Source organism: Pseudorca crassidens, chromosome 5, assembly GCF_039906515.1.
Source record: "Pseudorca crassidens isolate mPseCra1 chromosome 5, mPseCra1.hap1, whole genome shotgun sequence".
NCBI lineage: Eukaryota > Metazoa > Chordata > Mammalia > Artiodactyla > Delphinidae > Pseudorca > Pseudorca crassidens.
The window spans coordinates 46,294,464-46,308,003 of record NC_090300.1 but is presented as its reverse complement, the minus strand read 5'-3'; the positions used below and the strand labels follow the sequence as shown (position 1 = coordinate 46,308,003).

Genomic DNA, 13,540 nt, shown 5'->3' with positions numbered 1-13,540 from the left:
ATATACACACACCACTATATATAAAATAGATAACCAACAAGGATCTACTGTATAGCACAGGGAACTATACTCAGTATTTTGTAATAATCTATAAGGGAAAAGAATCTGAAAAACATAAGAATATGTGTATGTGTAACTGAATCACTTTGCTGTACACCTGAAACTAACACAACATTGTAAATCAACTATACTTCAATTAAAAAAAAAAAAGGCCAAAGATCTGAACAGGGCTTCCCTGGTGGCGCAGTGGTTGAGAGTCCGCCTGCTGATGCAGGGGACACAGGTTCATGCCCCGGTCCGGGAAGATCCCACATGCCGCGGAGCAGCTGAGCCAGTGAGCCATGGCTGCTGAGCCTGCGCGTCCAAAGCCTGTGCTCTGCAACGGGAGAGGCCACAACAGTGAGGCCCGCGTACCGCAAAAAAATTAAAAAAAAAAGATCTGAACAGACACCTCATTATAGAACATATACAGATGGCAATTAAGTATATGAAAAGATGCTAATCATCCTTTGTCAACAGGGATTACAAATTACAACAATGAAATACCACTATGCACCTATTAGAATAGCTAAAATCAAAAAAGCTAACAATACCAAATGCTGGCAAGGATGCAAAGCAACAGGAACTCTTACACATTGCTGGTGGGAATGTAGAATGGCACAGCCACTTTGGAAGACAGTTTGATAGTCTCTTCCAAAGCTAAACATAGTGTTACCATAAAAGCCATCAATATGTCCCTAGGTATTCAACCAATTGATGTGAAAACCTTTATCAACACAAAAACCTGCATATGGAAGTTTATAACAGATTTATTCATCATCACCAAAAGCTTGAAATAACCAAGATATGTTTTGACACGTGAACGAATAAACAAAGTATGGTATACCTATACCATGGAATAGTACTCAACAATAAAAATAAATGCACTAACAAGCCACAAAAGATAGAATAACATTAAAGGCATATTGCTAAGTGAAAGAAGGCAGTATGAAAGGTTATATATCATATAATATGTATATATGATATGTATATCACATGTATGACACTTGAAAGGACTAAACTATAGAGATAGTAAAATGATTAGTGGTTGCCAAGGGTATGGGGTTCATGATGAATAGGTGAAGTACAGGGGACTTTTAGGACAGTAAAACTATTCTGTATGATACTGTAATGGTGAATACAAGACATGATGCATTTGTCAAAACCCATGTAACTTTATAGCACAAAATGAACCTTAACCTAATCCATGCAAATTAAAAAAAATCATTTAGGAGGTTAGGGGATTAAATGCAGACTGTGACAAGAGATTCTAACTGTATTACAAATATATAAAAACAACCTCACTGAAGGAGGTGGGGCAGGTTTATTTAGGTCACTAAATAACTCTGGAAATGACTGCAGTCTGTAAGACTAAAGGCAAAAGGAACTGCACATAAGCACTAACTGTAATAAATAATGTTGTAATGGGCAGAGGTTAACAATTCTGATACAGCTATACATGTATACCAGAATTGAATAATTAAGTAAATGAATGGCAGATGACAGGGACCAGGGTTTTTATTTATTTATTTATTTATTTTACTACTGGAGTGGGAGTTTACAGATAAACGAGGGAAGTTAGACTGATCCATGACATAATGAATTAAGAGTTGGAGACAGTATGAACTCATGTTTAGTTTAATGTAGCTAGAGATGGTTACATACAGAAATACTTATAAATATGTGTAAATACACAGGTTAGTATAAAAGCATTTTTTTCCGCCTGTCAGCTAAGAGGGCCTAAAAGAAATGACACACAGGAGCAACAAGAATTCCTTGTGCCTAGACATTGGTTTCTAAAACCATTCTCCAATAAATGGAAGCAGAATTTCTTGGCAAAATGGCTGATTCTAAGGTAGTAAATATACAAAATGACTCTGTAGTGCCATAATTATGGTGGCAGAGAATAAGGAAATGCAAAGGTGAATGTGAAGGGAGAGGGAGACAAGCGGAGAGGAGGGATGTAGGGAAGAGGGAAGGGTAAGAGAGGAGAGGGAAGGAGGAGGAGGAAGAAGAGGAAGAGGAGGAAAAGAAAAAAGAAAATCTACATACACAAGCCCAGTAGGGTTATGTCAAAGGAGCACAGGAGCCAACCAAAAGAGCTCCCAATGACCAAATCTAGAACAATTCAAAGAGCAAAGTAAAATAGTATTAGCTAATAACCCAAAATATAAAATAAGTACTCATGAGTCCATGTTGCTTTAAATAAATGATTGAACAAACTAGTACAGTTGTCCCTCAGAGTCTGCAGGGGATTAGTTCCAGGACTCTCCATAAGTACCAAAATCTGAGGATGCTCAAGCCCCTTATGTAAAAGGGCACAGTATTTGCATATTGGACACACCCCGCTATATACTTCAAATCATCTCTAGATTACTTAAAATACCTAATATAATATAAATGCTATGTAAATAGTTGCAAATACAATGTAAATAGTTGCTGGCATTTGGCAAATTCAAGTTTTGCTTTTTTTGGAACTTACTGGAACTTTTGTCCCAAATACTTCTTTTAAATTGAAGTATAGTTGATTTACAATGTTAATTTCTATTGTACAGCAACTGATTCAATTATACATGTATATACACTCTTTTTTTCCCCAAATATTTTTAATCTGAGGTTGGTTAAATCAGTGGATGCAGAACCCAAAGATATGGAGGGATGACTGCAAATGGGAAAAAAGAGACACATCTCCCATATAGAGGAATTCAAAATAATTTATGTAGATATCCCACCCTCAAGAAAAAGCAGCATGACTCACTACTTCGTAGGTGTGGAGTGTGCATAGTGACTTCCTTCCAAAGTGTACATTATGCAAAGGGGAAAAATAAGAGTAACTCTACAGTGGAGAAACCTGACAAACACTATCTCAGTCAGGTGACCATGACCAACATCAACAGTGATAAATCATGCTAACAGTATATACCCTTGATATAATGTCATGGAAATAGCACTTTGCATGTGGTCTTCCTCCCAATAACCCATAATCCCATTCTTATCATGAGAAAAACATCAGACAAACCTCAATAGTGGGGCATCCTACAAAATCTGTGCCCAGTACTCCTCAAAACTGTTAAGTTCATCAAAAAAAAGAAATTCAGAGAAATTGCCCCTGCCAAGAGGAGCCTAAGGAAACAGGACAACCAAATGTAACATGGTATCCTGGATAGGATTTCAGAAAAGAACAAGTACATTACATAAGAACTAAGGAAATCAAATCAACTATGGACTTAGCTAATAACAATATATCAATATTGGTTTATTAAGCATAACAAAGTATATAAAATGTTAAAATGTAAAATGTTAAAAACAGGAGAAGCTGGGTTTGATATACTCAGTACTATCTTCTCACTTTTTCTGAAGATCTGAAACTATTAAAAATTAATGTCTATTAAAAAAGAAAAAACAGCCAAGTATTAAATGATAGATCTCTCTCTACTGGAAATATGGGCAATTTATGATTTGTCTTTATAGTTCTCTGTGCCATACACATTTTCTAGAATAAGCACTATGTTGCTCTAAAACATATAAGCATACAAGATTTGTTTGCTCAACTTAAATACTAAACACTAGAACTGTGATTATAAATTTTAAAAGCAGATATTATTTATTGAAAAATTACAACTTGTTGCATATTGATTGTGCTAAGAATTTTTTTTTTTTTTTTTGCAGGACGCGGGCCTCTCACTGTTGTGGCCTCTCCCGCTGCGGAGCACAGGCTCCGGACGCACAGGCTCAGCGGCCATGGCTAACGGGCCCAGCCACTCCACGGCATGTGGGATCTTCCCGGACCGGGGCACGAACCTGTGTCCCCTGCATTGCCAGGCAGACTCTCAACCACTGTGCCACCAGGGAAGCCCTGCTAAGAATTTTATCAATACTCTGTGAACACTACTATTCCGTTTTAAAAGAACACCACTGTGCCTTTTTAAAAGATAAGGAACTAGAGGTTCAGAAATTTTAGGCCACAGAGCTAACAGATGGCAGATAAGCTGACTTCAAACATGCTTTTATTTTTAGATAATATAGCTTCCCTAGAATTACTCGTTCACTAGTGCCATATATTATCTTAAAGTACTTCACAACAACACTATGAAGTCAGTTTTAAATAACCGTATTTATGTGAAACTGTGTTAGAAGAAAAATGTGACAGGCACCATTGCAGTGCCAACTCCACCAAAGACAAAACAAAACCTCCATCAGATAAAACAATGGGTTTAGGTCCTGATAAACACATCATAAATTGAAAATATCATTAGGTTGAAAATGCATTTAAATACACCTAACCTATCAAACATCACAGATTAGCCTAGCCTACCTTAATGTTCATAAAACTTAATTAGCCTACAGTGGACAAAATCATCTAACACAAAGCCTATTTTATAATAAAGTGTTGAACATCTCATGTAATTTAATGAACACTGTACTGAAAGTGAAAAACAGAACCGTTATATGTGTACAGAATGACCGTAAGTACCTTGACTGTTTACTCCCTCATGGCACTGGGAGCTATGCTCTCTGCCACTGACCAACATCACAAGAGAGTATCGTACTGCATATTCCTAGCCTGGGAAAAGATCAAAATTCAAGGACTGCCCTGGTGGTCCAGTGGTTAAGACCCCGTGTTTCCACTGCAGGGAGCGTGGGTTCAATCCCTGGTCGGGGAACTAAGATCCTGCTTGCCGCGTAGCGCAGCCAAAGGAGGAAAAAAAGAAAGAGGAAAAAAAAGAGAGAGAGAAAAAAAAAGATAAAAATTCAAAGTATGGTTTCTATTGAATGCGTATCATTTTCACACCATGGTAAAGGTGAAAAATCCTAAGTTGAACTATCGTAAGTCAGTGAGCAACTGTACAAGCAGCACTGCTACAGAAACACAGTGACTGCCAAACCTACTTCTAATAACTTTAAAATATTTAGATCTTGTTTTACCAGGAGGCATCCTCAAGCATGCCTCTTTCCTAGGCAATAAGGTGGTTCTTTCAAAATGTATCAAATCAATTATTCTCCTTACACTACTGTTAAGTTCAAAGAGATATTGAGACTGATTTCTTGCCTTCATCAAGGCTCACCACCCTACTGCTCAAGCTATTTTAACATGTGACAGAATTGATAAACTGAGAATGAATAGCCTATATCTGTGTTTCTTATGATGCTATTTCATGATTCCTTAATTCACAGGCTGACTCAACTAAGCCTGGCTTATTTTTAAGAAAATTGGTCTATTTTTAGGAAAATTGGTCCCATCATGAAAATAAGCCAAGAGGAGACTGCACACATGTCCTGAACAAGGGAAATCCAAAACCTACTCAAAGAGTTACATTATCAGCATCCATGAATAAACTCAAATATATGGAGAAGAACCTGGCAAAAGGGCACAGGAGCCACACTGATGGGGCACCCATTAGCCAATTCTGGGATAATGTGAGCAACGAAAGAAAAGATTAACGAAAAGAAAACAAACAATCTGATTTTTAAAAGTAGGCAAAGGTTTTGAACGGCCATTTTACCAGTGAAGATATACGGATAACAAATAAGCATATGAAAAGATGCTCAACACGATAAGCCATTAGGGAAATGTAAATTAAAACCACAAAGGACACAACCAACCACCTATTAGGATGGTTTTAAAAAAATGACAACATCAAGTGGTGGTGAGGATGCACAGTTACTGAGATGCTGATACACTTCTGGTGGGAAAGCAAAAAGGCACAAACCACTTGGAAAACAAATATACAAATACTATAAGGATCCAACAATCGCATCCCTAGTTACTTATCCAAATAAAATGAAACCTGTATACAAATATTCAAAGCAGCTTTACTCCTAATCATCAAAACGTGGAAATTCAAATGTGCCTCACCAGAGGAATGAATAAAATGTGGTACATCCATACAATGCAATATTATTCAAAATAAAAAGTAACAAACTCTTGATATATACCACACCTTAGATGAATCTCAAGTGTACCACGCGAAGTGAAAAAAAACCACACTCAAATGGTCACATACTGTATGACTGCATTTACATATTTTGGAAAAAGCAAACCATAAGGTTAGAAAACAGATTGGAAGTTGGCAGGAGTTAAGGATGGGTGAAGGGTTTGAAAACAAAGGGAATTTAGGGGGACTGGGGAGGATGATAGAATTTTTTTTGTATTTTAATTGTAGGGGCGATTACATGAATATACACATGTTAAAATTCAAAGAACTGTAAATCAAAGCATAAGCTTCACCATCTATAAGTTAATGAATTTAAAAAGAAAAATCAAGTTAAAATAACAATTGCAAAGGATTAAATCCTTTAATCCCTTTAAACAGAAAACCAACTAATATAACCCAAAAACATTTGGGAACATCTGGACTAATCGACAGCATACGTCTCCTGATGCAATGCATTGAGAGTTTAGCATTACGTCTGGGGAAGTCCTGCTAAAAGGGCTTAACATAAATTTAATCAAGAGGAAAGTCAGACAAGCCTAAGCTGAGGTCACTCTATAAAACAACTGGTTTGGACTCTTCAAAAATGTCAAGTACGGGCTTCCCTGGTGACGCAGTGGTTGAGAGTTCGCCTGCCGATGCAGGGGACAAGGGTCTGTGCCCCGGTCCGGGAAGATCCCACATGCCGCGTAGCGGCTGGGCCCGTGAGCCATGGCCGCTGAGCCTGCATGTCCGGAGCCTGTGCTCCGCAGTGGGAGAGGCCACAACAGTGAGAGGCCCGCGTACGGGAAAAAAAAAAAAAAAAAAAAAAAAAATGTCAATTACATTAAAAAAAATCAGGAATGGATCCAGATGAAAGAAGTCTAAAGACATAAGAGAACCCAATGCAACATACAATCTTAGATATTTATTTTTTCCATAAAAGACTTTATGGTTGGGATAACTGACAAAATCTCAATGTGGTCCATCAATTGGATAACAGTATTGTGTCAATGTTAATTTTCTGATTTTGATCATTACACTGTGATTATGTAAGAAAATTCCTGGTTTTGGAGGGGAAAAACCAAATATTTAGGGGGGTTACTCTTAAATGGCTCAGGAAAAAAATAATTAAAAAGAGGAAGAAAGAATATAAGGTTATGTTCATGTTTGGCAAATCCGAGTGAAGGCTATCAAGGAATTCTCCGTACTATTTTGCAACTTTTGTCTGAAATTATGTCAAAATTTAAAATAAATTACTTTTTAAAGTAAACGTCCTCTGGGCTAAAAATAACAGATCAAGTTATCTAAAGGATGGGAATCGGACTTCTCTGGTGGCATCCAGAGAAGAATCCACCTGCCAGGTTTGATCTCTGGTCCGGGAAGATCCCACATGTTGCGGAGCAGCTAAGCCCGTGCGCCACAACTACTGAGCCTGAGCTCTAGAGCCTGGAAGCCACAATTACTGAGCCCATGCATATAGAGCCCGTGCTCCACAACAAGAGAAGCCATCGCAATGAGAAGCCCACGTACCACAACGAAGAGCAGCCCCCACTCGCTGCCACTAGAGAAAGCCCGCGTGCAGCAATGAACCCAACGCAGCCAAAAATAAGTAAAATAAATAAATAAACTTATTTTAAAAAAAATAAAGGATGGGACTCAACATGAACACATTTACTAAAATTTTAAGAGTCATGGGAAAGCTGGCACTTACTCAGAACTGATCAGAGAAGTGTGCTCTAGCACAAAGTCTACAATTCTGGGTTCCACTGCGGCAAGGAATTAGCTTGATGCTGTTAAACATCTAACCACACAAGCAACTCTCTCCCCTCAACTGTTTCCTTGCTCATCAAGTGCCCCTTGCCAATAAAACAGCAGCTTCAAATGCAGATTTGGCCACAAAAAAATAATCAATCATACTGACTTAGAATATTTATAAATTGGGTTATAAATCAGGTTCCTGTTATTCTGATTAATACCAGCATCCTCAAGTTGTATCAACTCTGGGACATAAGCCTGGAAATTATCCTCTAAAATGGTAGATTTATCAAGGCTATATAACTGTGTGCACTCTTGGCTAACAGCTTTTCTTTTAGCTATACTCCCTCATCTTGTCACAGCCTTCTTTCAACCAACAGATTTCATTACTCATAAAGACACAACATGAAAACAAGAAAGACTAAATAGGGTTAGTGAGAAATTACATGTTTCAGTGGGAAAGTCATATGACAATACTTAAATAACATTAATTCTACTTCAGAAACCTGCATGAAATTTAAATATGACACCCACATAATCACTTCAAGGACACAAAAAAGGGGGAGAACGTTTTTATTTTCATGCTTTTTAAAGTCTTGACATAGAAGAGGTAAACACAGACCACAGGTAAAAACTTTAAATATGCAGACAGAAGCCACTTTAGAAAGCACAGGCCTTTATTCAAAACTTCAGAATTAGGGAGTCTGATCTTAAAAAAAGGAAAATGTTCCATTCAGCACTTACTCAATTTCCTTATATAGTGGTATGTATAGAATTTATGAATTAGCGCTTAGTAAGTCTGATCTTGCTTATAGAAATAGGATCTTAATACTTCATTTTCAGAACACTTTAAAACCCAAGCCAATGTTTATCCTTCAAGGATGTGGAAGGCATTCCTCATTCAAATCTGATTCGTGGTTTTATAAAGCATGAAGATCATTTTCATTACTTCATCAACTATATGCTGGATTCTAATATTCTTTTTGATAGTGATGTGTTCAGTGATAGAAACTTATAAAAAGAGAATTCCTTCTCAATTTGTAAACCAAAATTTTAAAAGTAAAATCCCTGAAGTGATAGGAAGACATTTTTATGACATAAGTAGCTACTTCACTAAGCTGCTGGCACAAGCCAAAACAACAAAGGTACAAATTGTTATTTAACCTTTAAATACTGTTTGCTACAAATCTACAAATATTTTAAATATACTTTCTTCTTCAATGAAAATTAAGATAATCTCCAGCTTAACAGCTTTTGAAGATGTAAATATTACAAATAAAAAAGACAGCTTTCCTACTGAATGTCCAACGATAAACTGAACCCCAAGTTTTCTATCCCAAAGACATAAAAATGATCTAAAGTGGACTAAGTGCATGGCAAGTTCTTATTAAAAATGATTCTTCATATGCTCTTCTACTAAAGCAATCAATATAAAGAGAGTATGAAAGCTTGTTTTCTGCTTGAAGATTTAGGTAACCTCCAAGGAATCAGAACTTGTGAGCTTTTAAACCCAGAGCTATCGTATGTGAAAATACTAGTGTCTGATAAAAAAGCAAACCAATAAAATTCCATATGTAAAATGGCCTAAATATCAGTAATAATTACATTCTGCATTTTTAATCTAAAACTTCAAAGCCATCAACCTTTATCAGTGCTTCAAGTGAACAATCAAAATAGTCATATTCAGGTTTAAAACTAAATTTCTCTTCTCTCAATATGAAGGCATAGACAGAATAGACAGTAAAAATTATTTTGTCCAACATCCTGAGCCTACGGATGTGGAAACCATCTACAACATGATCTCATTATGTCATCATCGATTCACCTTCTTCACCAGTAGCATCTTGGGAAATGTGAAGGTCTTCAAGCATCTCAGCCAGACTAATTCGAGGTGCTCCTTCATCATCTGTGTCACCTTCCACAGGAATAGTTGAATCTAAGAAAAAATACAAAGAGGATTTCAAATACAACTATGGAAATATACAAATATATTTGTATAGGGGTCAGCAAATTAAGGAAGGGATCATGCTAGGATGCAAATGATATCAAATGTGGTATAGTAAACAACATTTTAATAAGTTTTACTGTTGTGCAAGTTTGGGATTTTTTTTGGGGGGGTAAATGTTTACAGTAGTTTTAAAGACATATGACAAAAGTCATTTATGGAATCAGAGTTTAAGATACCAAAATACTCATACTGGGTTAATATATTTATTTACAGAAGCTACAACTTAAATCAAATACTCCTAATTCACCAACCTCTATAAATGTTCACATTTTTTCTAATTGCCTCATCTTCTTCAAGATCTTCAAGGAAATCTTGGTATTGCCTATAGAAGGGTAAAGAAACATTTAAGTATTTCACCTTTACCAAGAAAGTATGAAGTTAATGTTTTCTTCATTTTCAGCATTATAAGTGTGTTCCAATTATTAAAATCTTTAAAAATAGTAACTGAAGGTCAAGTATGGATGTTAATTAAATACTAACAGGTTTTTAAAAATTCTTTTCTTTCAAAATTACATTATTAAAAAAACACACACCTGAATATAGGTGACATTAAATATAAGACAATAACAAGACCCCTTCATACTTTACCCTCCCCCCAAAAAAATGTATGGCCAAGTTGAAATACACACACTTTAAGACTATAGATGAAATAGTCAAATATGTACTTACAATATCTACTTAACATTATATACTTATATATACGTATTTTAAATTATACTATGAGACTATATTTTAGAAATATTGCTGTTTCCCACTCACATTTCATGACACAACTTTATTTAAACTTTTTGGTTTTTTATACATCAGTGTCATTAATGTCATCATTAAGGCCACTTTTCCAATCATCCAATAAACTTTTCTAGAACACAGTATCTTCATTTCTCCTTAAGTTGTATGAAAAACAGCATATTTGATATCAATGTGGTATTTTCTTTTTATGCTAAATCATAAGTAATACTTTGCTATTTGTGATATCCACAAGGTAATTGCTCATTATATTTTCAAATGAATCATCAATAATAACACTGCAATTGTCAGGTCATAACCCAGGAAATAATAACTAAATCTGTGTTAAATGTCATTACATCTGTTCATACTGATCCAAACAACATATTGATAAGAACAGAAAATTAATACTGAGTGCAAGGAGCAAGTATGTGGTGACTATTTCTTTATGATAAAATAAACCCATAAAGATTTATCATAAGAATTTCCTTTGAGACAACATATAAAATATAAAGAAAGTGGGACCTTTCATCATCTGTATCCATGTTTTCTCTATCTCTTGCAAGCTCTTTCAGTTTCCAGTTTCTACGACGCTGACGTTTGGTACGGTCATAGCTCTTTTTGATTAACACCTAAAAGTAAGAGAAATATTTGCAAAGTTACAATAAATGGGAACTAGGACACAGGACCTCAAAATCCAACAAAATTTTTAAAATGAAAGCTTATGGGAATGCCAGGAAGACACTAAACTAATGACAGTGGTTATACCTTAAGGGAAAGGAGTAGGGATCAAGAAGTGGTGTCAAGAGAACTTTTAACATTTTTATTAATGTACTTAATATTTTATGAGAATTCATTTAGCCATTATTTGTATAACTGTTAAAATTTACTAACTGAAATTTTCCAGTGACTGAAAATTAAAATTTTTTATACCAAAAATTTCATTTCTGGTGGTTTTTTTTCTTCCTTTATACCAAAGTTCCGTTTTCAGCTACCATTCACATAAATCACTCTGAAACATTATTACAGGCAGACATTTTTCTCCCTTTCATTCCTACTAATAAGCACTTATAGAATTATATATATATATTTTCACAACTGTATATCCTAGAACAATTTAATAAAGTGTGGAATAAATGAAAATAACTTTATAATACAAAATCTATGTAAGACCATTTGATCTTCTCTTATGACCTTTTTGAAAAACACCTATTTAGAATTACACCGAAACCATGCTCCTATTTCCTAATTTATTAATTAATAAAAGCACAACTGGGTGGTGAGGAGGGGAGCCTTTCTTACACCATGATTTTATTTTTGCCCACAGCTAAAGAGATCAATGTTTATTTTAAAAGATTAAGTAAAGCAAACAGGAGATAGGGTCTTTCACATTTCACATTCACTGTTACTCAGGATTCTGATAAACTCATGTTAGAATTTAACAGATTTTTTTCAGAAGTAACATTCTTTCTCTAAGACCTAACACTGTGAAGATTATTTTCAACTACAATTATATTCAAACCTGAATGATGGTTTTAACTCTAAATGCCTTCTTAACAATACATGGAATAAGCTGAGCCTAAAAGAATGAACAGGGATAAATTCTAAAGGTCATCATTTTTAGCTGCAAATTTATTTTTACTCTAAAGATACTATCAAGTATTTTGACAGAATGAAAATTTGATTATAAGAGCAACCAAAAAAACTCAATAAATCTTGGATTTTATCCACTAAGAATAATTATCTTAAATGAAGGTTTTGCTATTATACCTTAACTGCGATTTCAAAAGAAACCTCTAAATTGATTACTTTCAAAAATGTGAACTCATGCATCTTACTCATAAGAGTTACATCAATCGTCTTCAACACATGAGAAAGAGGAAAATCTAAAGCCTTACCACATCTGGGACTCTATCTGATTTCATTTTGTTGACATGCTCATCATTTAAGTTACAGTTGGCCAAATCAAACCTGAAATGAAAACAATGAAACACTTAATGACAAAAACACTTACTCTTTCCATGTAACTTTTTATTTTATAGATGATCACCTAACAGTTCCTCCTAAGATCAAACATTTAATATGTTTTCCCACTTTAGAAGTTTTGCAGTGTACTATACAGTGAACAGGCTTCTACAGACCTGGTAAAGATAATAATGCACTCCATCTCTCAGTTTCACATGTCATCCATTATTGTCCACCTTACTATACTCTTGTAAAAGAAGCAAAACAGACTTATATATCAGTCTAACATTAGGATTCAGTTACATGGTTCCATTCAGTTTATAGACAACAAAAACAAAACACCCCTCATTCTCTAGTAAAAGGAACTGAAACCCTAAGAGCAAAAATAACGTTTAAGGCATGCTTATAAGCTCTGCATCAGAATGGACTATCCTATGCCTATAAAGACCCGTTACATATATAGCTGCCATATTTTAAAAGTGAAATATTTTAACAACAGCATATGCATAATAAAAAACTACCTGCTCCCCCCAAAAACTACAAACATAATCTAATCATACTACTTCAGGGTTCAATTACTCAAAATCTTGTAATAAATGACTCTTTAAGATGATGGCCAAAATGGAATAACTATGGGTTTCTGTCCAATTAATAATTTCATTTAGTTATCAATAATAAAGTGAGCTATATGGTTCCTAAGAACTCTTAAATTCTTTTTAAGATAAACAACTTTATTTTAGATAGCTTTGCTGGCTCCCAGAGAAAATCTGCAATGCTAGTCGGCAGTTTAAAATAATATAAAATAATACAAACCCCAACACCAGGTCTCCAGGATTTAGAAGATGTCCCAAATGAGTGCGACAAAAATACTGCTTATCTGTATTCATTTCAGATGTTTTCTGTACCCAGACTTCCCCGAGGGTATGCTTAACAGGAAAGAAAATGAACTCTTCAATAATCTAGGCATAACTTAAAAAGCATCTCATAGAATAGTTAAATACAATGTTGATTTTGGTTTTCTGATTTTCGTTTTAAAGACAGAAATTGTTTTATTTTCCAGATCTCTGAAACACTGTCAAAATTAACAGATTACTGAATTATGAGTACAGAAAAAGACTCATAAGTAATTCAT

General features: G+C 35.0%; 1 protein-coding gene across 1 annotated transcript in view; it reads right to left on the bottom strand.

Moving 5' to 3' along the window:
- Window positions 1-8,266: 8,266 nt before the first annotated feature.
- NMD3 (NMD3 ribosome export adaptor) overlaps window positions 8,267-13,540 on the bottom strand; it is a 39,804-nt gene continuing 34,530 nt past the window's right edge. Inside the window, exons 12-16 of the mRNA XM_067737949.1 lie at window positions 13,222-13,334; window positions 12,342-12,414; window positions 10,969-11,075; window positions 9,969-10,039; window positions 8,267-9,645 (exon numbers count right to left, since the gene is read on the bottom strand). Of these exons, the coding sequence (XP_067594050.1) occupies window positions 9,515-9,645; window positions 9,969-10,039; window positions 10,969-11,075; window positions 12,342-12,414; window positions 13,222-13,334 (495 nt within the window). The 3' untranslated portion in view covers window positions 8,267-9,514. The remainder of the gene's footprint in view (window positions 9,646-9,968; window positions 10,040-10,968; window positions 11,076-12,341; window positions 12,415-13,221; window positions 13,335-13,540) is intronic.